General features: G+C 35.9%; 1 protein-coding gene and 1 pseudogene across 1 annotated transcript; both read left to right on the top strand.

Annotated features, from left to right (window-relative positions):
- Positions 1–773: 773 nt before the first annotated feature.
- Positions 774–19,443, top strand: LOC137719893 (protein ANTAGONIST OF LIKE HETEROCHROMATIN PROTEIN 1-like). Its single transcript, XM_068458886.1, has 7 exons — positions 774–879; positions 15,202–15,262; positions 15,607–15,861; positions 17,913–17,931; positions 18,227–18,580; positions 18,669–18,894; positions 18,986–19,443. Exons 1-7 carry the CDS (start codon positions 774–776, stop codon positions 19,441–19,443), a joined length of 1,479 nt encoding a protein of 492 aa, XP_068314987.1.
- A 160-nt stretch (positions 19,444–19,603) lies between these two features.
- LOC137719469 (uncharacterized) lies at positions 19,604–20,607 on the top strand (annotated as a pseudogene).
- The last annotated feature ends 2,449 nt before the right edge of the window (positions 20,608–23,056 follow it).

Below are 23,056 nucleotides of genomic sequence, written 5' to 3'. Positions count from 1 at the left end.
GAAGACGGAGTACAAGGGGAAGTATGTTTATTCAATAGAGCAAAGATGAGTTTTACATAAATATTACAATACAAAAACATGAAGTACAAAGGGAAGTATGTTTATTCAATAATAAGTTAATAAAGTAGAAGGCGTCATTCTTGTTATAAACATTGTATTCAAATGTGAATGGGTAAATCCTAGATTATATTTGATATTAGTTATTCTTTTCTATTAGGACTTGTGTTCCTTGGAGGAGAAGGATTCTTCCCTCCCCTATTACTATAAATAAAGGCAATGCGTAGGGGGAATAACACATCATCTACATAACCCTACAAACACATCTCTCCCTGTCGTGCCCCTTATCTCCCTTGTCAGATTAAAATAAGCCACAACACGTTATTAGCACGCTCCTACCGCTACACTTAGGAATCTGACGTGAAAGTATTTTGCATCAAATCAGTTCATCAATATCATCACACAATCAGGTTCTTCCAAAACAACGATTTTTATCTCGATATTTTTGCTACTCTAATAGCATGAACATTCACCATAATGCATGACCCAACTTAACGTTTTTCGAATTTTAGATTTTACATAAATTGTGTATGCATTATATCCATAATTGTCAAATTATGTGAATTGATATTGCCATGAATTGTTTCATATATATGTTCATGCATTGAATTATATGTTGAATATGCATGAAATTCAATTGAATTAGAATATGGAAATCAAGAAAAAAAAATAATGAATTAAAATCTAGGGTTTCAGAAATACCCAATCGGCGAGCAATGGCTCGAAGCTGCGTCGCCATGTTGAGAGACCAAACTGGAGCCACGGGCTCGAGGTTCGAAACCCATAAACCTGACACCTTCCATGGGGTCCCCACTGTCACAGGTTGGCCTGCAACCAATCTTTGCCCACAGGGCACTGTCCCGACAGCTTGCAGCTTGTCCCAGACATCACATGACTGAGATTCTTTCGAATCTCATTGGATTTTTCGAAATCCCGATTTAAATTTCTAGGGTTTTTGGTTGAAACATTGAGATTTCCTTAACTTCGTTCATCTTTATGATTGCTAACGACCCACGAGGGTATCCCGAGTCTTCCCTACCCAGGATTTGGCCACCTACAATGGCAGCGCCTATCATCTTCCCGGGCAATAACACTTAGCTTTGCTAGGATATCTTCGTTTAAGTCTGACCCCAATTTATTGGGCCTGACCTTGACTATGGTAAAAAAAAAAAAAAGTTTTTTTTCTTCTCTAGGCTCACTACTGCAAGCACAACCCTAACCTCTACTCTCGGCCCTGTCCCGTACCGTAGTAGAACCCAGCCCCTATTAGGGTCTCGATGTTCCCTACATCGCGTCGCACCTAATCCTGGCCAATAACTGGTGACTCAGTGTACTTGCACCATGACACATTGGATCGCGTCCCTAGGATCACTTGCGTTCCGAAACAGCGCATTTGTGCCCTTAACGAGCCTTCTTGGATCTTGCCCAGCAATTTGGGCCTGCTTCTACAGCCAGAAATGCTTGTAGCCTTTTCTGTTGGCTCGACCCATCTTATACCCAGCTCGATTTTGGGCCTAGGCTGCACAGTCATAACTACTCAGCTCACCCGTGGGCTTCGGTCCATATTTTTGGGCCCTGAGTTTAATTGCCTATTTTTAGGCCCTTTTTTGGGTTTATAATTTTTCTCCTATATTTTAGTTTTGGCCCAAAGTCCAAATAATTAATTCAATTACAATTCTGGACCCCAAAGATCTATTTGCATATTTTCTTGTTGCATATTTCTATATATATTTGTGTTTGTCTGCAATAACATATGAACCTAAAGTTCATAATTTTTTCGAAACCCAAAGTTTCTAGAAACATCCCTTGTTTGAAAACCTGAAGTTTTCCTTAAAACATCACCCATGAAAACCCGAAGTTTTTCTCATGTAACTTTAAACCAATAAATATTTGTTAGAACCTGAATGTTCTACTCCTATGTGAATGGATTGATTTTTTTCCATTACACTAACCACATTCTTGTCCATTTATTTTGTGATAGGGACATGTCAAATTTGAACAAACTCAACTTCACCGCTTTAGAAGTCTCTGGAAAAAACTACCTCAAGTGGGTCCAAGATATAAAGTTCCACCTCACCGCAAAGAATTTGCATCCCGCCATTGAAGATGAGATGGACAACCCAGTTGGTGAAGCTAAGAAAGCTACTACAATGATCTTCATCTGAAGTCACATTCATGATGCACTGCAAACCAAGTACCATGCTGAGGAAGATCTACGAGCACTTTGGGTTGCTTTGGCTGATCGTTTTAATCACCAAAAGGACATCTTTTTACTTGAAGCAAGAAATGACTGGGAGCATCTACGCTTCTAAGATTTTAAGTCTGTGAATGAATATAATTATGAAGTTTGTTGAGTCCGTTCACTTCTCAAGTTCTGTAATTAGAACTTAACTGAAAAGGATCTACTAGAAAAGACCTATTCGACGTTCTCTACCATCAATATTGTCATGTAGCAACAATATGGGGCTCATAAGTGCACCAAGTTTTTGGATTTGATCTCTGTTTTACTTCTCACTGAAAAGCAGAATCAGCTGTTAATGAAGAATCATCAAGCTCGACCTACTGGGGTGACTGTTATGCTTGAAGCATACTATAGCACTAACCAACACCCAAAACACCAACATAGGCGTGGTAGAAGCAGCCAGAAGCTACCCGTTAAGGTCAACAGAGCCAAGGCCCATCTAAGGGAGGAAATCGAGCCTAGAAGTGTTCTAACTTTGCTCATAAGGCCCCGAACTTCAAGAATAAAGGCAAAGAACTTGATACCATGGATGTAGACATGTGTTATTGCTGTGGTTCAAATGACCATTGGTCTCGGGTTTGCCGTGCTCCCTTGAAGGTTGTAGTTGAATATCATTCTCATTGTAAGAAGTTTGAATCAAACTTTATGCAAATGGATGAAGCAGAGAGTACCAAGATGGATGTTTCTGACTTTCAAGGGGCTGTTACCCTTGAAAGATTAGAATCTTAGACATAAACTATTTTTAGTAGAATTTTAGGCCCCTAGGGCCGAATTCCACTAAGTGGCCGAAACCCCCCCTTTGTTTTTTGGTTTAACTTTGAAAAATTTTCCTTTATATTTGGATTATTTGTTGATAATTTATTTTTGGATATTAAGTTTTTTTAATTACCATCCTTAAATACTTAAATTATTTTGAATGGATATTATTTATATGCATCACTTCCTACGAATATGGCCAGAAGTGTATTCTAGAGAAGATGGGGCCTATCCCGAGTGGTATGTATACTACAACCATACACCTTATAGAAAGCTACTATGTGGCCAGCCTTACCTCAGGGACCACACATGAGATTACACTTTGGCATGATGGTTTGGGACAACCTGGATGAACAATGATACGTTGTATCCTCAAATCTTCACACAGGCATCCACTAACCCGAAATTTAGGTTTGATTTAAGGAATCCCATGTTAAACCTGCTCTATGAGAAAGCTTATTATTAAGCATTCTTATGACAAGATTTGCTCGAATCCTTCTACTTTTCTACAAAGGATTCAGGGGGGACATTTGTGGACCGATTCACCCTCTTTGTAGACCATTAAGATTTTTTATGTTATTGGTTAACGCTTCCACACGTTGGTCCCACTTGTGCTTGTTGTCCACAAGGAACGTTGCATTCTCCAAACTGTTGGCTCAGGTTATCAAGCTGAGGGCTCACCAACCTGATTATCAGATCAAATCTATTCAATTGGATAAAGCTAGAGAATTCACATCTAAAACTTTTGATGATTATTGCATGTCGATTGGGGTTGAAGTTGAACATCATGTACCTCATGTTCACACCTAGAATGGCCTGGTAGAGGCATTTATTAAGCACTTACAAATGATTGTTCGATCGTTGGTCATACGTACCAAGCTCCCGATCGCTACTTGGGGCTATGTAATATTGCACGCAACCATGTTGGTTTGCTTGAGGCTTGTTGCGACCCAACCATATAGCGCACTTCAGTTAGTTACCGGATATGACCCCAACATATCACATATGTGCGTTTTTGGTTGTGTGGTCTATGTGCAGATTTCGCAGTCTTTACGTACAAAAATGGGTCCTCAGCGAATTATGGGAATCTATGTCGGATATGATTCTCCTTCAATTATTCGTTACTCAGAACCTTTGACAGACGATCTTTTTACCGCTCATTTCGCAGATTGTCACTTCTATGAGACAATCTTCCCATCGTTAAGGGGACATAAGAACGTCACTGTTCCTGAAGAGTTACGCGAATTATCATGGACGACTCCTTATTTGTCTCATTTAAATCCCCGCACTGCTTAGTCTAAAACTAATGTGCAGCGCATATTAGATATTCAGAGCGTAGCTTAGAGCATGCCAGATACTTTCATAGATCTAGCGCGAGTGACAAGGTCACATATTCCAGCTGCAAATGTGCCTGCAAAGATAAATGTACCAAATGTATGACAGACTTCCCCCTTAGAGGCCCTACGGCTAGCCAATCCTCTGCCCTTACACAAAAATGTGGCAAACCTCTTGATTCAAATGATTCACACCCCCAGAAGAGGAAACCCACAACACATGTTGTCGAGCCTACATTGAATTCAATTGTTGCCTATTCATTCTATCTTACTCATGAGGAAAATCTAGATTACGAAAGCGTCCTTGAATAGACGAATCCACTTCCGAGAATCGTGAGATTTGGCTCCATTATGCTAGCTTGGATGATGTTTGGTGTAAAATTAAGATGATCATCAACGATGTATTAGCATATGCAGTAGCTACTAAGATCATGTTGAGTGATAACATTGAACCTCGTTTTGTTGATGAATGTAGATGTAGAACTACTTGGTCAAATTGGAAACAAGCAATCCAACTCAAACTCGATTCACTTGCGAAACGTAAGGTGTTTGGAAGTGTAGTTCCTACTTTTCCACATGTGAAGCTTGTTGGCTACAAGTGGGTTTTCATTCGGAAACGTAATGAGAATAACGAAATTGTACGTTACAAAGCTCGTCTTGTTGCGCAAGGCTTCTCACAATGCCCTGGGATTGACTATGACAAAACTTATTTACCTATTATGGATGTGATTACTTTTCACTACTTTATTAAGTTGGTAGTTTTCGAAAAATTGAGTATGCAACTGATGAACATAGTAACTGCGTATCTCTATAAGGATCTTGATACAAAAATTTATATGAAAGTTCCTGAAGAACTTGCTTTGACTGGATCAAATATTTCCAAACCCCAGAACACGCTTCAATTTGGCTGAGGCATTCGCTATACGATTTGAAGCAATCTGGAAGAATATGGTATAATCGTTTAAGTGAGTATTTGACTAGTCAGGGATATGTGAACAATGAACTATGCCCTTGCATGTTCATTAAGAAGTCACATTTTGGTTTTGCGATTGTTGCAGTTTATGTCAACTACATGAACCTCATTGGAACTCCAGAAAAGCTTGAGAGAACTGCTGCACACCTGAAGTTAGAATTTGAGATGAGAGATCTAGGAAAGACTTGATACACCCAGAAGGTGTTGTGTTGCGCTGCTTTAAAAAGGATAAAGTGAAGCATTCGAGTACTTATATAATTATTCGATCGCTTGATGCAAAACGAGATCCTTTCCATCCGAATGAGGATTATGAAGAGATTTTGGAACCCAAAGTTCCTTATCTAAGTGAGATAGCATTTATTGTACTTAGCTCAATGCATTAGACCCAAGTCACCGACATCTCTTTCGCTGTTAATCTTTTAGCAAGATACAATAATGCACCAACACTCAAACACTGGACTTGTGTTAAAGACATTATTCGTTGCCTTAAGGGAACTACATATATGGTTTTGTTCTATCCTTACAGATCCTTGAGTGATGCTACAAACCCTATCTCGAGTCGATTCTCGCCTTGTTGGTTATGTTGACAATGGTTATTTATCTGACCTGCACAAGGCCCGTTCTCAAACAGGTTACGTCTTTATTGTTGGAGGCACCACAATATCTTGGAGGTTAACTAAACAGACATTAGTTGCCACTTCATCTAACCATGTTAAAATACTCACCTTACACGAAGCTACTCAAGAATGCTTCTGGCTGAGAGCAGTTGTGGCCGTATTCTAAGCTCTTGCGATCTTTACCCCATCGTTGACTTCCCAACGACAATCTATGAAGATAATGCAGAATGCATCAAACAACTCAAGAAGGGTTCATTAAGGAAACAACACTAAGCACATTGCGTCGAAGTTCTTCTTCTCACATCAACAGCAAAAGCATCAAAATATTAAAGTCACGCAAATATGTTCACAAGACAACTTGGTGGACCGTTTCATCAAATCACTACCGAATGCGACGTTTCAGAAGCTTGTTCAAGAAATAGGTATGCATAAACTTTTTAAGTTGTAACATTGTTAGTTCTCTTTGGAATTATGTCAAACTCAAGAGGAGTATCTTGAAGTATACTTGCTAGATCTAAATGTCCTCTTTTTCCCTACGATTAGGAGCATTTTTTCCATTGGGTTTTTGCTACCTAATGCGGTTTTGACAAGGCACCCACCTTGGGTTGATCATATCCCTGATGACGTCCCGTCGATATTTCATTTGACTTTGCATTACTCATGCTTTTTTCCTTAGACTATGGGTTTTGTCCCTACTTGGGGTTTTACCATAGCCATTGGGTTTTTTGTGAGACTTAGTTCCATATGCAAGTTCCAACTTTACTTTGAGACTAGCGTGTTCCCAGAATCAGTGTCGACGAGTTGACTTCCTCAACTCTACATGATGTCGAATCTACTTGAGTATTTACACACTCAAGGGGGAGTATTGTAACCATTGCATTAAATTGTGATTGTGTAAATCTTAGATTAGATTTGATACTAGTTATTCTTCCTTATTAAGACTTGTCGTCCTTTGAGGAGAATGATTCTTCCTTCCTTTATTACTATAAATAAAGGCACTGCGTACGGGTATAACACATCTTCTACATAACCCTACAGACACATCTCTCTCTTCTCTATCTCTCTGTCGTGGCCCTTCTCTCCCTTGTCAGATTAAAATAAGCTACAACAATTTCCTTATTTTATTTCATAGTCCTTCCCATCCCTTTGAATCTATTTGTTTCCTAAAAAAGACAAAGGTGTAGCATCATGAGTTACACAAACCCAGTAAGTACAACAAAACTAACATATATAACTATGCGTCAATCAATGAACCATCATTCGTTATAACAAATAAGATATTATCTAGTATACAATTATATATCTTAACTCATCTTCTTAGCATCACTATATTTTGGTAAGTTCACACACAAAACATGTAGGCCACAACATTCTAAGGTCAAACTTTCATAATTTTGAAGCTCATGTATACTTAAGGGTTGGATTACCCACAAGAATAATAGTGCTTTATTGAGGAAGAAGATGAGTGATATGGGAGAAGGAGATTACTAGCTATCTTCTCCCATATGGTTGGCCTCCTAGAGTGAGAAAAGAGAGTGGTGTTCTCTAATCTTTCCTCATAGAAAAAACCTTTAGAAAGGGAAAGGGTGATAAGGTTCGTTATAAAGGCTCACCCATATGAAACCCTCTCCATTTCTCTCTTATGGTTGGCCTCCCTAAAGCCTTTGGGTTTTTGGGCTTCTTGTGTTTTAGCTGTTAAGTTTGTCATACAACTTAAGTTATGGGCTTGACTATTCAAAGCTCATTGGGCCTTGAGGCCTAATGTGTTTTAAGTTGTCACACTTAAGTTAATGAGCTTGACTATTCAAATCTCATTGGGCTTTGAGGCCCAACAATAACTCAAGGTCTAAAAAGAACTTATTTGTTTGATTAATTAACATATTAATCAACTATTTAATTGCTCACACTAAACTCTGTTATATTCTTTAATCATTACCTTACACGGTGTGTGATCCATTACATTCTAGTTAGCAAGGCAATGGGCGAATCAATTGTGAATTGAAACTTGCTTTCAATTCTCCCTTAGTGATTGTTAATCATCAAAGCTTCTACAAACCATGGGTGACACCTAGCAGCATATCATGGCTACCCAAGCTAAGCAGAAGAGGTTGCAGAACCTATTTAGTTTGGGATTACAATGCAATACAGTCTCTAAATTATTACTTAATCAAATTGTTTGGTAATGGTTTATTCATGTCTATTATCCAATGTGATTCTCTTGTCTATATCATTACCTTGAAAGCGATTTGGATAGTACTTCCTAAATCATATTCATACTCTGGCCTTAATTCTTAATCATATTATAGAGTATTTTCCCCCAATGGTTTGAAGGTTAGAAATCCTTTGTTGTGCATTCACATGCCCACATGATTAAGTAGCTTAACCTCAACTATGTCGTGGACACCCTCTAATGGAATGCCTTTAACATAGTCAAAGATTAAGAACCTAACCACATGACAACTATGATGGCCCAGGTTAAAGGACCACTTTGCATTATCCCAACTAGTGAGTTCTCATATGACATGAGTATGAGAACTCCTGTTTGGTCACGTTTAGTGGGTTCACTCTCTACTAAGCACTTACATACTTGTTTTGGTATCATTCACACGAATGACTCAAGACTAGTCCCTCTACAAGGATAAGACATAGTATGTGCGGATCTATCTGAATTGTTAACGCTCAATTGGCAATCCTCTGATTAAGAACATGTAGGATATGTGCATGAAAGAGAAAGGTCTCATGACTCTAATTTTTTAGATTACATTCTCTTAATTACATATTCCTCATACTTATCATTTAAGTGTATAACATTTAATGAGACGGCTTTAAACAATAATCGTTGCAGTTACATTAAACTAGAATAGTTGAATATGTGAAATGTTTGTAAAGCACATTTCCAACAATCTCCCACTTGCACTAAAGCTAACCAGCTGTGTGTTAAGTGATGATACATTTTCATATGTCATTCCAAAGGTTAAAACTATTTCTTCTCTTTGTTCTTCAGTATTACCTATAATGCATCAAAGATTAAACATATGATTCTTGAAGGAGATTTGCATGACTATAGTTTTGATTATTACGCTTCTGTTGCTTATGTATGTAAATTTTGAATTGTATATGTATGCTAGTCATTAGAAATCTCACCTAAATCTCTAGTTATTCCTTTCAAATGGTACCATGAGCCAAAGGTTTATACGTTGATGTGTCCTTTGGGATTTTATGCAGATGGGTTATAATTCTATGTATGACATATTATTTCTTCATTTTAGATACGTACTACATTTGTTTCAAGAGTTGAGAAATGTGTTCAAGTTGAAAAAGTTATGCCTACAAAAGTGATTTGATACTTGAATGAAGAGTGAGATTTTGAACAAATGTTGGGGCTTATTTTCTAAGGTTCGGCCATATTGCGGTTTGGGTAGGTGTTTGTGTTTTGTTTTTGTTGACACACACACATTTATGCTTCAAACCCTAGACCTTGTCACCTTTGTTTTTGGCTTGAAAACCCACCAAGAAAGTTCCAATCTTGAAATTGTTTTTATGGTTGTGTTCTTGGTGTTCATGTTGTTCTTACTATTGTTCTTTATTTATTTTTTAATTTGAGTGTGGATCTTTGTTTAAGTTTATTAAACTTGTTTTAGTGTTTCCCAAGAGGATATTTGAAAATATTTTGTCCTTTTGATTAGAACAACCCAAAATGTGTAATTTTAATTAGTTGTCCTTTTTTCTATGGCTATTTATTATAAATAAAGGAGTTTCGCTTTAATCAAAACAAAACAAAAAATTGACAAACCCACAACAATATATACGTTTAGTAACATTCATCATTAAACGGTCAAATATGCAACAAAAAAAAAATATCATATGTAATCACATCTGATCGTTAAAAGATAAATGTATTAAGTAAATTCTAACTAAGTTCCAAAAGACTTGAATTGTAAATATATAATTTTTTGACAACAAAACAAGCAAAAATTATAGTAAATGTTGGTTAAGACTGATTCAGTTCGGGATCCCGAGTCGAAATCAATTCCAAAAACTGAATCGAAAAATTTCAGGACAGGAATTTTAAAGCCATAAACCTAACCAAAATTTCGAGATTCCGGTAATAATTCGATTTTTTTTTTCGGATCGGGAGAGGGCATTCATGCCCAATTTGTTGGGCTTTTTCATTTGATTTGGGATTTGGGAACCTTAATCCTTAGTTTCGAAACCCTAATCCCCAATTTCAGAATCCAATTCGAATTCAAAATTTCATTTCAAAAGGCTTTAATTCCAAATTCACAATCCCTCTTTAATACAAAACAAAAACCGTATTCCCCAATTTCAGCAGCCCTAATCCCATTTTCAAATTCAAACCAAAGTTGGCAAATGAAATTATGAAATGATTTAGAAAGGAAGGTCCCAGTTTCTAACCTTCATGCTTATGCAGTGTAGAGCAAATCAACAGAGGAGTCTCGAGCAAGAGAGAGAGAGAGAAGGAGACTATGAGACAAGAGTCGAGACTGACAAATGACTAAGGACTATTAAGAGAGATTGAAGACGGTGTGGTGTGGTGTGTGTGGGTCATGTTTGTGGATTGGCCGAATTCGAAGATGGACAGAGAATAGGGAGGAGGAGACTTACAGAGATCAAGAGAATCAGAGAGTTAGAAAGGGTGAGGGAGTCGAGTGAGGTGAGGTTAAGAGAGAGGGTTGATTTGGATTCAATGCTTAAGATTAAATCTTATCCAAATCCGACGATTATTATAATTCCAAATTTATATGTTATATTAAATTAAAGTAGTATATTTTTTTCTATTTTGGTTGGGTACCGGCCCAAGGCCGGCCTATGTCTAGTGTGGGATGAACTACCGTCCATAAATTGAGGGCACCAAAGTAATTAGGGTGGTAAATTCATATATGTTTTTAGAGTAAAAATTTATAAAATTTGGTTAGATATCCAAAATGTTTAACTAGAACTAGTGATTTCAATTGTTTAAAATTAATAAGAAGGTTATGAGTTTGAAATGCTATGGGTGTTTATTCACTTTCCAACTTTATAAATTTCTCTTCATAAGAGTATAAATTTTTAAAATTTGGTCAAATGATCAAGAAATTTAACAGTTGTGGTTTATGCTATTTAAAATTAACAAAGAGGTCCTGGGTCCAATCATCAATAATCACATCACACGGTTTTCAAAATTTGCTCTCTAGCATTAACCTTCAAGAAATTAATGTAAGTATGTCCTTGTCAACACTAGGCTTCATTTAGTGCTCATTCATTGCTTGTACATATCAATTAAAGACTTGAAAATATAATTATCTTTGTAGCCCAATTGACAAGGTTAGCAAATAAGAAAAAACACCTCACGAGTTATATAAAAGCACTTTAAAAGTTCAAATAGATGGGAGACAAAACTCATCATCTATCTACTTCAAACTCAATAATTTCATATATGCTTCTTTCTTTTTTTCTAAATTATTGAGTTTGAAGTGTTTTTCTAAGTATAATTTTATCGATTGCATAGTGACAATTAAGAAACAAATGATTTTAACTTTCATCATCAAGACCACAAATTGAGCAATTATTATTTGTGTGTTGAGTATATCTGCTAAGCCGCACTCTAGTTTGTATTTTCTCTTGAATAAATAGCCAAACAAAATTTTTTACCTTAGGTGGGATCTTCAAATTCCACATCTTGTTGAGCAAACTCTTCCTATTTACTTCTTGATTAATCCCTTGAATCCAAGTGGCCGATTTGATCGAAAAATCCCATTCGAAGAATGCTCCCATACAAAGTAATCATTCTTGTTGCATATTGGAATAGGGATCAAACATACCTTACTTACAATATCCTTATCCAGTACTTGAGACAAGAGGTCTTTGTTCCAACAATTGTCCAAAACAAAATCACTTACTTTTAACTCCCACTTTAAATACTCACACCTATTTTTAGGAATCAGCTGGAAAAAAAGGTAAGGAAAAATCTAGTGTTGGGTCCATAAAAGAATATCTTTACCATTACCCACAATCCACCTCATCCCGTTGCAAATAACATCCTCACTACTTAAAATTCCATTCCAGGCCAAAGAATGGTTTTGCTATATTTTGCAATTTAGAAAAATCCTCTCCTCGTAAATACTTTTGTTTGACAATTTGAACCCACCAATTCTTCTCATTTCAAGAACTTTCCAACCAAGTTTGGTAAGGCAAGCCAAATTAAATTGATCTACTCTTTTAATACCTAGCCCACCCTGATCTTTAGGTCTACAAAGTTTACTCAAACCCATCAAATTTAACTTTTTATCCCTTCCCTAAAAGAAATACCTACGTTCCTTGTTCACTTTCTCAGTTAGACGGTGTTGGAAATGTGACCTAAAGCCAATCATATGATGATACTTTATGGCCATTTCACATGTTAAACTAATCTAGTTTAATATAAAGGGCAAAGATTATTGTTTAAAGCTATCTTATATAATTGTTATATGCTTAAACTATAAGTCCAAGGAATATGTAATTGGGAGAATGTGATTTAAAGAAGTTAGATACATGAGACCATTCTCTTTCATATAGATATCCTAAACGTTCTTGATCATAGGATTGCCGATTGGGTATTGACAGTCTGTTAAGATCAGTACGTGCTATGTTTTCTCTTAGGGAGAGTGATTGATCTTGAGTCATTGGTGCGACTGACACCAAGACAAGCATGTAGGTGCTCAATAGAGAATGAGTCCATTGAACGCGATCAACAATGAGTTCTTATACTCATGTCACATGAGAACTCATAGTTGGGATAATGCAAAATAGTCCTTTGAACTGAGGCATCATAGTTGTCTTGTGGTTAGGTCCTTGATCTTTGACTATGTCAAAGTCACTCCGTCAGAGGGTGTCCATGACATAGTTGGGGTTAAGCCACTTAGCCATGAAGGCAAGTGAATGCGCAACAAGGGATCTCTAGCCTTCAAACCGTTTGAGGGAGAATACTCTATGATATAATTAAGAATCTCTAGCCAGAGTATGAATGAGATTTAAGAAGTCGTTTGAAATCACATTCAAGGTAATCATATAAGTAAATGAATCACATTGGATAGTAGACATAAATAAACTATTAAACCAAACAATGTGGTCAAGAGTATTGTATTAGAGAAAGACTGTATTGCATTATAATCCTAAACTGAATAGGTTCTTTACCTCTTCTGATTAGCTTGGGTAGCCATGATATACTGCTAGGTGTCATTCATGGTTTATAGAAGCCCTAAAGGTGGATAATCACTAAGGGGAGAATTGAAAGCATGTTTCAATTCACAATCGATTTGAAGAGTTCTAATCGCCCACTACCTCGCTTAAAGGAACCTAATAGATCGTACACCGTGTAAGATAGATATTGAAGAAACAACGGAGATGAGTAAGGATAATTAAATGGTTTAATTATTTATGGCTATGATTAATTAATATGTTAATTAATCAAACAAATAAGTTCGTTATAGATCTCGGGTTAGTTTTGGGTCCTAAGGCCCAGTGGCATTGAATGTCAAGCCCATTAACTCAAGCTGTATGACAACCTGAAAACACAAAAGGCTTGAAGGCCCAATGAATCCTTAAGGCTGGCCACATTATAAGATGAAGGGTTTTGGTTCTTTTGTCACTTAATTGAAGGGACTATATAAAGAACTTTATAACATTTCATCATTAGGGTTTCTTTTGGAGAAAAGATGAGAACACAAGCTCCATTTTCTCTCTAAGAGGCTGGCCACCCTAAAGGAAATTAACTAGCAATCTTACTTCCTCTAGGTCACTCATCTCTTCATCAATACTCTCTTTGGTGTAGAGACTTAGAGGTTCTCTATTTTGGGAACTTGGAGAACCCATTCTACCATCCTCATCCAAGAAATCCATGGAGCTAAGAAGTAAGGAATGAAGACCCTATCTCTTGGGTGATTAGCCTTTCCTTATGCAAAGAGGAATCAACAAAGGTATAATATTTCTCAACTCACTTTGTTCTTGAGTTGAGTCTTGGTTCACCACACTCACTGGGCCTTGAATTTCATGGGTAAAATTTTATTTTTGAGTGCATACAAGCTTGGTTCCGCCTTTTTATTGTTAATTGCATGCATAGATGTTGCTCAAATAAACTAGTTTTCACATATATCTCCTTCAGATGGTTAAGGCACTTAAAACACGACATCACGTGACTAAGCATACCAGTTAAATTGGAATTAATAAGGGTTAATCTTCCCGCCTTTGAAAGGGAATTAGCCTTCCAACCGGCTAGTTTTGGTTTAACTCTTGCGTAATTCACTTTCATTAACATGATATTTCCAAAACACAGTATTATGAATTCCAAGTACTTGCCAATCATCGTTTTATGCTGGATATGTAATATATATACAATAGCATTTCTAGTCTGGTTTGTTGTATTGCTTGAAAAATGGAGGAAGATTAGTGAAAATTTACCTGTTGACCCAAAGCTTTTGCAAACAAAGTTAGAATATCAAGAACCTTATGGGCTCCTTTTATGGTAGCTTTAAAGCATCTCCAAAGGAGGTGTCAAATTTTAAACATCAAAATGATATTTGATGGATGTGGCAATTTTACATTTTTTACAATATTTTTCTATATCCAATATGTAAAATAGTAATGTCATTTAATATTTTTTTTTATCTTTTTGCGGGGTCTAATGATTGAGACAACCAATAAAATAGTTGAAAACACAATAATATATTATTATATATTATTTTTTTATCCTATTAGAGCATTTTCAAAGAAGATGTCAATTCTTATGTGACAATTATAACATTTTAAAAAAGCATTAAAATTCACTCCAACCGAATTGTTTTAAATCTACGTGGATTGTGGTCCTTCCACTTTTTGTCAATTTTGACATTATTTTTATTAACCAAAAACTCCTCATGTTACTTCTTTGCTGTTGATTTCATCTTTAAGAACCATCCATGTTTGCTTTAATTAATATAAGACATAATATTTTGGCATATGGGTTGGAACATATATTTTATCAATATGTCAAATTGCCATGTAAGCTATTAAATTTTATTTGACATCCTAAATTTGACATCTCCTTTGAAGATGCTAGTAAAAAATTATTTAATAAATTTGACATCTGTTATCAAATTTGACAACAAAAGGCTATGCCTTCAATTGACTTAGTGCCACGTAAGAAATTGAAAGCTCACTTGGAAAGAGTTTGCTGCCATTTTTTACTGTTGTATGTCTACGTGGCAGTTTTAACATCTCGTTTAGAGATGCTCTTAGCAAACAAAAGGGAATCATTCGCAAATACAAGGTTAGCTACCCGAAGGCCATGAGGAGAAGATAGAATCCCGCTATGAGATTTTGGATTTTTTTTTCTTATATGAAGATAACCACATTATTGCTAATTATTGTGAGGCTTAGTCCACTCTCTCATCTCCTTATATTAGTTTTTGATAATATCGTTTGTTAAAAAAAATGAAGATAGACACATTTTTAGGATCGTTCTCACCTTAAGGGCCCGTTTGTTTGATAGGATTAAGGAGGACTGGATTGGACTGGACTATAGTCCCTTGTTTGGTCTGCTGCAGGATTTGGTTTAATGAGATTAGGTGGGATTCGCTCGGATTAAACACCTCCTTACAAGGTCTTAACCAGGATCCCCGAAATTGGGCGGACTCGTAAGCCCAGAGAAAATCGCGAAAGTGACTTCCTGCTCGTCCTCCTTGCCCTCGCTCATCGTCGTCTTCCCTCATCGTCGTCTTGCCCTCGCTTATCGTCGTCTTCCCTCATCGTCGTCTTGCCCTCGCTCATCGTCGTCTTCCTCACCCTCATCTCTGCGTCTTCCTCACCCTCATCTCTACGTCTTCCCTCATCTGCATCTGCTCGCCCTCATCTACTCCGAGTTGTCTGGTAAACTTCGAATCTTCGATTTATTTCGTCATTTGTTTTGCAGATCGTGATATTACTGAGCTTTATTTGATTTTGTTGTTTTGGGTTTGAGAAATTTTGAATCTTAGACCTCTGCACTTGAACAAATTAGGGTTTTGATTTTTAGGTCAAATTGAGATTGATTAGAGCATCTGAACTTCACTAAAATTCATTGTCAATCTGCAACCTTGGTAGAAGTAGCCTGCTTAGCATGTTGGGTATGTTGATTATGATGTTGTTAGGATTCGGAAGTACATTGGCTTTTGTGTTTTGGTAGTTATAATGCTTTGATTTGTTCGCTTTAATTTTGGATTTCCATATGAATGTTCATCTGTTGAATGCAAATTATGTTACTTTTGGTAAATGGTTATCGGCTTAAGAAATCATATGTTGGTTTTATTTGGATTAAATCCTATTTTAGGAGTTTATTGCTGCTGTAAGTGAGATGAAACATGAAACTGGGTTTGGCAGTTGAGAGTTGAGCTGAGAAAATGGGGTAGTGTTTCACTTTATCATCCTTTTGTGTTCAATTTGATGTTGTTAGGATTTGGAAGTACATTGGCTTTTGTGTTTTGGTAGTTATAATGCTTTGATTTGTTCGCTTTAATTTTGGATTTCCATATGAATGTTCATCTGTTGAATGCAAATTATGTTACTTTTGGTAAATGGTTATCGGCTTAAGAAATCAAAGTGGCTTAAGGATCAACTTTGTTGTTATAAAATTGCCTTTGCTAGGTAACTCGTGTATACAACTTACAAGTACTCCTATATTAATTTGTTTAGTGAATATGATAAATTGTTGTATGAGTAAATCGACCAATCATCTAGTAAAACTGTACAAGTTAGCAACTTTCTAAAAACAATCATTTTTCAATCGACGTGAAAGGGGTCCTTGTGTTCAATCTTCCATAATTTGGATTTCGCAGACTCATTGGATTCTTGATAAGAGCTCTGCATTTCTAATCCTCAGGGCCACTAACGTTATTGTTGATAACAGTTGTATAAAGATGAACTTGAAGAACCAGAAAATGAATGAACTGAGAGAAAAGAAAGAGCAGAGAAGAAAGACTGCAAACACAATGCTTTTGATTACTATTAATCTGAATGAATTACACATAGATACAATAAGCTTTATATAGCTCTCACGAGCTTTCTTATGTCTTAAGCTATAGCTAACAATCTTAACAGACTCTAACAACTACTAATATGTTTTATTTGGATTAAATCCTATTTTAGGAGTTTGCTGCTGCAAAAGCAGATGTAAGTGAGATGAAACATGAAACTGGGTTTGGCAGTTGAGAGTTGAGCTGAGAAAATGGGGTAGTGTTTCACTTTATCATCCTTTTGTGTTCAATCTGTTATTGAATTTTCATAACCATGGTCGGAGTATATAAAAGCTTTTGTAGGTCGAGGAAATGAACCTTCAGTTTTTTTAATCGAAGATTTAGAATCTGCTATATTTTTTAGTTACTGATCCTTCCTCAAGTCTTCATCAATATAAACCTTATAAAAGCTGCAGAACTAATCGTTATACACGAGAGAAGATGTAATGTAATACCCTGAAAATGTACATAGACTGAATGACAATGGGCCTTCTGTAACCCAAGAAGATGAACAAGCCTGAAACTTTCTCAGAAAATGTGAACCCTTTAAATACTGGATCGAGCTCATGTAGTGCTGCACCAACAGACCACACGCTTTACACTCTTAGTTCGAGTTAAAAACGCAAAGACAAAAAATGCAATCTATTTCTACAACTTCTATGATAAAAGATAAAACTAATAGTCGTAGTTAAGTCTTACTTTGTGTTGTTCTTTGTCAACTGTGCTTTCACATGTTTTGTTTGAACCTCTCATTGAGATTTTTCGAACATATTTTTTAAAACCCTCTTCTCTACACCCCGAGTTGTATTTTAAACTAAAACACTGCACGATTGATTAGTTCAAGTGCAACTTGTCATTTCCCTACCTATTTTTCCATGATTTCTGTTTTTCTAGGTATAAGTATACCTAGAAATTTTGTACTTGTTTCAGTTTGCTTTTGATATTTGCGGTAATGTTGTTTTATCAGCTGATATAGCATAGCTGGATTATATTATTTGGTTTGTTCTTTGTGCCAGATGGAAAGCGTGCAGTAGCATAATGTCCTTAATATTTTTTTCCTTTTTTTTTTTTTTTTTGTTTGGATAGATATGGATCGAAGGAAGCTTTTATTGATCTTATTGTTAGAGATGTCTCATTTAGAGACGATTTGCATTTGTACGATTCTTGTGTTGCTGATGCTAAGGGTAAAACAGAGACATGTTGAACGACGCACCTTGACTAACCGTTCACTTGTTAGATGAGAGATTAGTTTGTGTTATCTGAATGGTATAATAGGGAATACTGATGTTGAATGTGTCAACGAATTGAGAATGGATAGAAGGACTTTTGGCATATTATGTGACTTACTTCGTCAAGATGGGAGGGTAAAAACGGATGGTTTGGTCTCTGTAGAGGAGCAGGTGTGTATGACTTTACAAATACTAGCACATCATACTAAGAATCGTAGTGTTGGTGGTAGATTTTATAGGTCGGGAGAGACTATAAGTAGGTATTTCAATAGTGTATTGCAAGGAATTTTGCGATTACAAGGTATCCTACTAAAAGTCCCTCAACCTGTGCCTATTGATTCTATAGATCCTAGGTGGCGATGTTTTAAGGTATGTTGATAATTATTTTCATTTTCCCTAAGCTTTAACTCTTCATTCCCTTTGTATAAATTAACAAAAGCTTATTTTTTTTTTTTAGAATTGCTTGGGAGCATTAGATGGAACACACATTGATGTGCATGTACCTGAAATTGACAAACCAAGATACCGAACTAGAAAGGGTCGAGTCGCAACTAATGTATTAGGTGTGTGTTCAGGAGATATGCAGTTCATATATGTGTTTCCGGGGTGGGAGGGTTCCGCATCAGACTCTAGAGTGCTACATGATGCAATTACTAGGCCTAATGGTTTTAAGGTACCAACGGGTAAGATTCTTAGTTAGTCTCAACTTTGTAAGTTAGGTCTAGTTTTGTTTGTGAACTACAAAATACTAATATAAGGTCTTTTTTTTATTAGGTTATTATTACCTTGTAGATGGTGGTTATACAAATGGTGAAGGATTCCTTGCACCCTGTAGAGGAATACCTTATCATTTCTCTGAATGGGAAGGACGAACACCTTGTAATAAGGAAGAATATTTTAACATGAAGCATTCTAAGGCAAGGAATGTAATTGAACGTTGTTTTGGCTTGCTAAAAGGAAGGTGGGGGATACTAAGGAGTCCATCTTTCTATCCGATAAGGACACAAGGTCGAATAATTACCGCTTGTTGCCTACTACACAATCTTATTAGGCAAGAGATGTATGTAGATCCAATGGAGAATGTGTCAATAATAGAAGATGGACAAAATACAGAAGAAGGTGAATATGTTGGTAGTGTTGAAACATCTGACCAGTGGACTGCAAAGAGGAATGCCATGGCTCAGGAAATGTATAATGAGTGGGGAGCAATCAGGAACCAGCAACCGAACTAGCTATATGTGTTAATGATAGGATTTTATTTTAGTTTTCCTTTTTATCATGCATATGTTGGATATTATTAAAATGATTGGATATTATGCAAATTGATTGGATATTATGCAAATTGATTCTTTGTATTGTATTTTAGTAAATTCAAATATTTTTTGTTTAGGTATGGATAACCACAATAATTTGAATGCTTCTCAAGAGCCAAAAGGAAGAAGGCGTAAATGGGAAGCATTTGAGGAAGAAGTATTACTATCCGTTCTTGAGGATTTTGTTGCTTGGAAGCAACGATGTGACACAGGTGCTTTCAAACAAGGTACTTTGATTGAAATAGCGAAAGCTGTCAATGTTTTATGTCCTAATTCAAATATAAAGGCAACTCCACATAATGAGTCAAAGTTGAAGAAATGGAAAAAAACATATAGTTTGGTCCTTGACATGATAAACACAAGTGGATTTGCATGGAATGATGTCAAAAAGTGCGTTGAAGTTGACAGTGATGACACATGACTTTCTTATGTGCAGGTTCATATCCTATTTTATTTATACATTAGTTATATTCTTGCTGCTATATTTGTTATGCATGCTAAATTTTAGTTTTGCTATGTTCATATAATCTTAGAAAAATAAAGAAGCTGATGGATGGAGAAGCAAACCTTTTCCACTGTACGATAGATTTGCATATATATTTGGAAAAGATCGGGGTACGGGTAATGTAGCCGAAACCCCTGCTGAAATGGTGGAGGAACAAAGTCATGATCAGGTTGGTGCAAGTGATATTGGAGGTGAAAATGTTGTATCTTCAATGAACCAACAAAGCCAACAAAGCACCCCATCTGAAAATAGCCAAAGAAAGAGGAAAAGAGCTATGGGAAATTCAAGTGATGGAACCGAGGCAATTATTAGTGGATTGAAAGAATTTTATGTTGAAAGTGGGAAGAGGATGCAAATGGTAACTGAAGCTTTAGTTCAAGGTACTGCAAATCATACTGACATAGCTAACGAACTTGAAGCAATGGGTCTTTCTCCTATGGATCAAATTGATGCATTGACTCTTATTTTGGAAAAACCACAAAATGTGGGAGTGTTCAGGGCAATCAATTCGGGACTCAAGAAAGTGTTCGTCCAAAGGCTTTTAAGCGACAAAGCAAGTGGATGAGTATATTATGTGGTGCCCTTAGACATGGATGTATTTTATTAATCGTACAATCTTAGGTTATGGCTTCTAACTTAGCTTTGCACTATGACGTATTTTGGCTAATGTTAACTAGGATTTTGTAAAGTATGGAGATTTACTTTGGAATGCTATACTATAGTTAATTGGCATTTTGTAAAATATCCTGGATGAAAATTTAGTGAATGATGTATTTGTCGGACTAAGAAATCCTTGGATCAAGTTATGTTGATATAAGTATTTGATGGCTAATGACGTTTAATGTGTGATAAGAAGACAAATTAAATCAACTTTTAAGGGCAAGTTGTGGATTGATTACAATAACAATTCAGGAGATTAAACTCAGGGCAATGTGCCCAAATATTTGTAGTAATTTGTAAGATGGTTACTCCCATTTCAATTTCAATGCTGCTACACCTATGCCAACCCCAATTCCAATTCCAAACCCTCCAATTTTTAGGGCGTTGGACACATGTATTAGAGCTATTAAAATAGAACAATAATGTAATCCTAGTCTAAGCAAACACAAATATGGTGAATAATCCTGTTTTCATTATCCTGCTTCTTAGTCCGACACTGCACCAAACGCTTCACTAAGTTAGTCCAGCTTAGTCTAGTCTAAGCCAGTCCAACTTAGTCCCTGCAGCTAGTCCAGTCCGAGACAGTCCGGTGCAACAAACGCACCCTAAAAGTCTTGGGAGCATTTTTGCAAACCACCATAAACTCTAGGGTATGCTCACCACTCATTTCCAAACTTGACATGTGTCATTTAATTTAACTCAAGTTAATTTTTATGTTTATTTTATAATAATTTTTATTGACAGTCCAAATCTCTCATTCTATGCTCCAAACTTTCTATATTTAAAAAGTAAAATACACTTATGAGGAGTGTAAAATAAGATTTTTGGAGTGCCAATAACACTTCTCTATTTTATTTTAAAATATTTTGAAAATTTTAAAATTAAACATAAAACAAATTAAGCAAAACCAACAGTCATCCAAACTCCCCCAACATTTTTCAGAATACAAACTCATTCCAAGCTTCAACCCTTCCCTACCTTTGATTCGTTCAAACTCCGGGAGCGACACCTCAAGCTGCACGCGAAGCTTCGCAAATTTGCAGACTGCAAATTTACAACTTTAAGGCTTCTAGCTCCTTCTGCCGCATGCAATACCAAGCCCACAAACAGATCGACGAGGTCGCAATCGCACGATATTGTTCAGCAATTTGTACGGAACGTCTTCCCTGACTAGAACCAAATTTGAAACCAAAATCAAACCCAATTTCAAAAACGATTCCAAAAAACCAAATTCGAAATCTTTTTTGTTTTTGGTTTTGTTTCAGAAACAATTTGAATTCGAATCGATTTGTTAAAAGGGAAGGAAGAATCTCACTCTTTGGTGACGGCGATGATGTAATCAACGAACTGTTGAATCATCTTATAACAGTAAAATCAAATTTTGATTTTTGTAATCAGATATTCAAAACAATTGAATTAAATTTCTGAAAATTTGAATTTGAAAGCTACAAAATCGAAAAAACGAAAAATCCGAAAGGCAATGGGGAAGAAAAAAAGAGAGAAACTTTTGGGCCTCTTTCCTGGCATCAATTTTGATAAATCTGGGCAGATCCTTCACGATTTGCATACGATGATGATGATGATTGTTGAATTTTTTTTTTTTTGGGCTGGTCCAAAAACTTATGGTTCTTAGGAGCGAGTTAAGTTATCTAATTACATGTTTTTATTTGTTTTATAGTCATTTTATATTTTTAAAAATCTTAAAAATCAACTAAAATCTTCTAATATTGTGCTTTTTTCAACTCCAAAAAATATAATTCATATTTTATAACAAAAAAAACTAATATACTAACGTAAATATATCTGCAAAAGATTATACCTTAACTCAAGTAACAAATATATCAATGTATATTATATTTATAAGCGAGATATGAAACCTAACTAAAAGGTAGATAAGACACTATAATCTTTGACAGGTTGATTTTAAAAAAGAATCTGTCATATGGTAGATAAGTATGATTAACTTGTGATACAAGTTGATTATAAAAATTAAAAATAATATCTATAAATGGGGTTTAAAGCAAGAGGAATAACAAGAAATGACAAAAAAGTAATATTTAGTTAGTTTTTTATTTTATTATTATTTTGTGTTGCATATCAAGATGCGTTGTATCGCTTCAGTGGGTCATTTGTAGCCTCGTTCTTATGATGGCTTTTGTGGCTTTGGTGCTATATATGTTACGTATGCTGTAATTGTAGCAGATCTATACTGGTAGCTTATAGTTGTTGTGTGTAATGGTAGCTGTGTAAGAGTTTTACTTCTTAACGAATTTGTGCGGATTTACTCTAGATCAAGATATTTGGTCACTGGAGAATTATACCCATTTCGCACCTCGATGTAACGTTTGTTGAATGTATTTGTTTTGA

The sequence above is a fragment of the Pyrus communis genome, chromosome 16 (genome assembly GCF_963583255.1).
Source record: "Pyrus communis chromosome 16, drPyrComm1.1, whole genome shotgun sequence".
Lineage (NCBI taxonomy): Eukaryota > Viridiplantae > Streptophyta > Magnoliopsida > Rosales > Rosaceae > Pyrus > Pyrus communis.
The sequence above is the reverse complement of the archived record's forward strand: the minus strand, read 5'-3'. Positions and strand labels throughout refer to the sequence as shown.

Coding starts and splice junctions, on each gene's coding strand:
- LOC137719893 (XM_068458886.1), top strand. CDS start 774: ATGGCTCGAAGCTGCGTCGCCATGTTGAGAGACCAAACTGGAGCCACG. Junction 15,263..15,606: donor GAATCATTCGCAAATACAAG/GTTAGCTACCCG, acceptor GGTCTTAACCAG/GATCCCCGAAATTGGGCGGA. Junction 18,895..18,985: donor TGGTTTTAAGGTACCAACGG/GTAAGATTCTTA, acceptor TTTTTTTATTAG/GTTATTATTACCTTGTAGAT.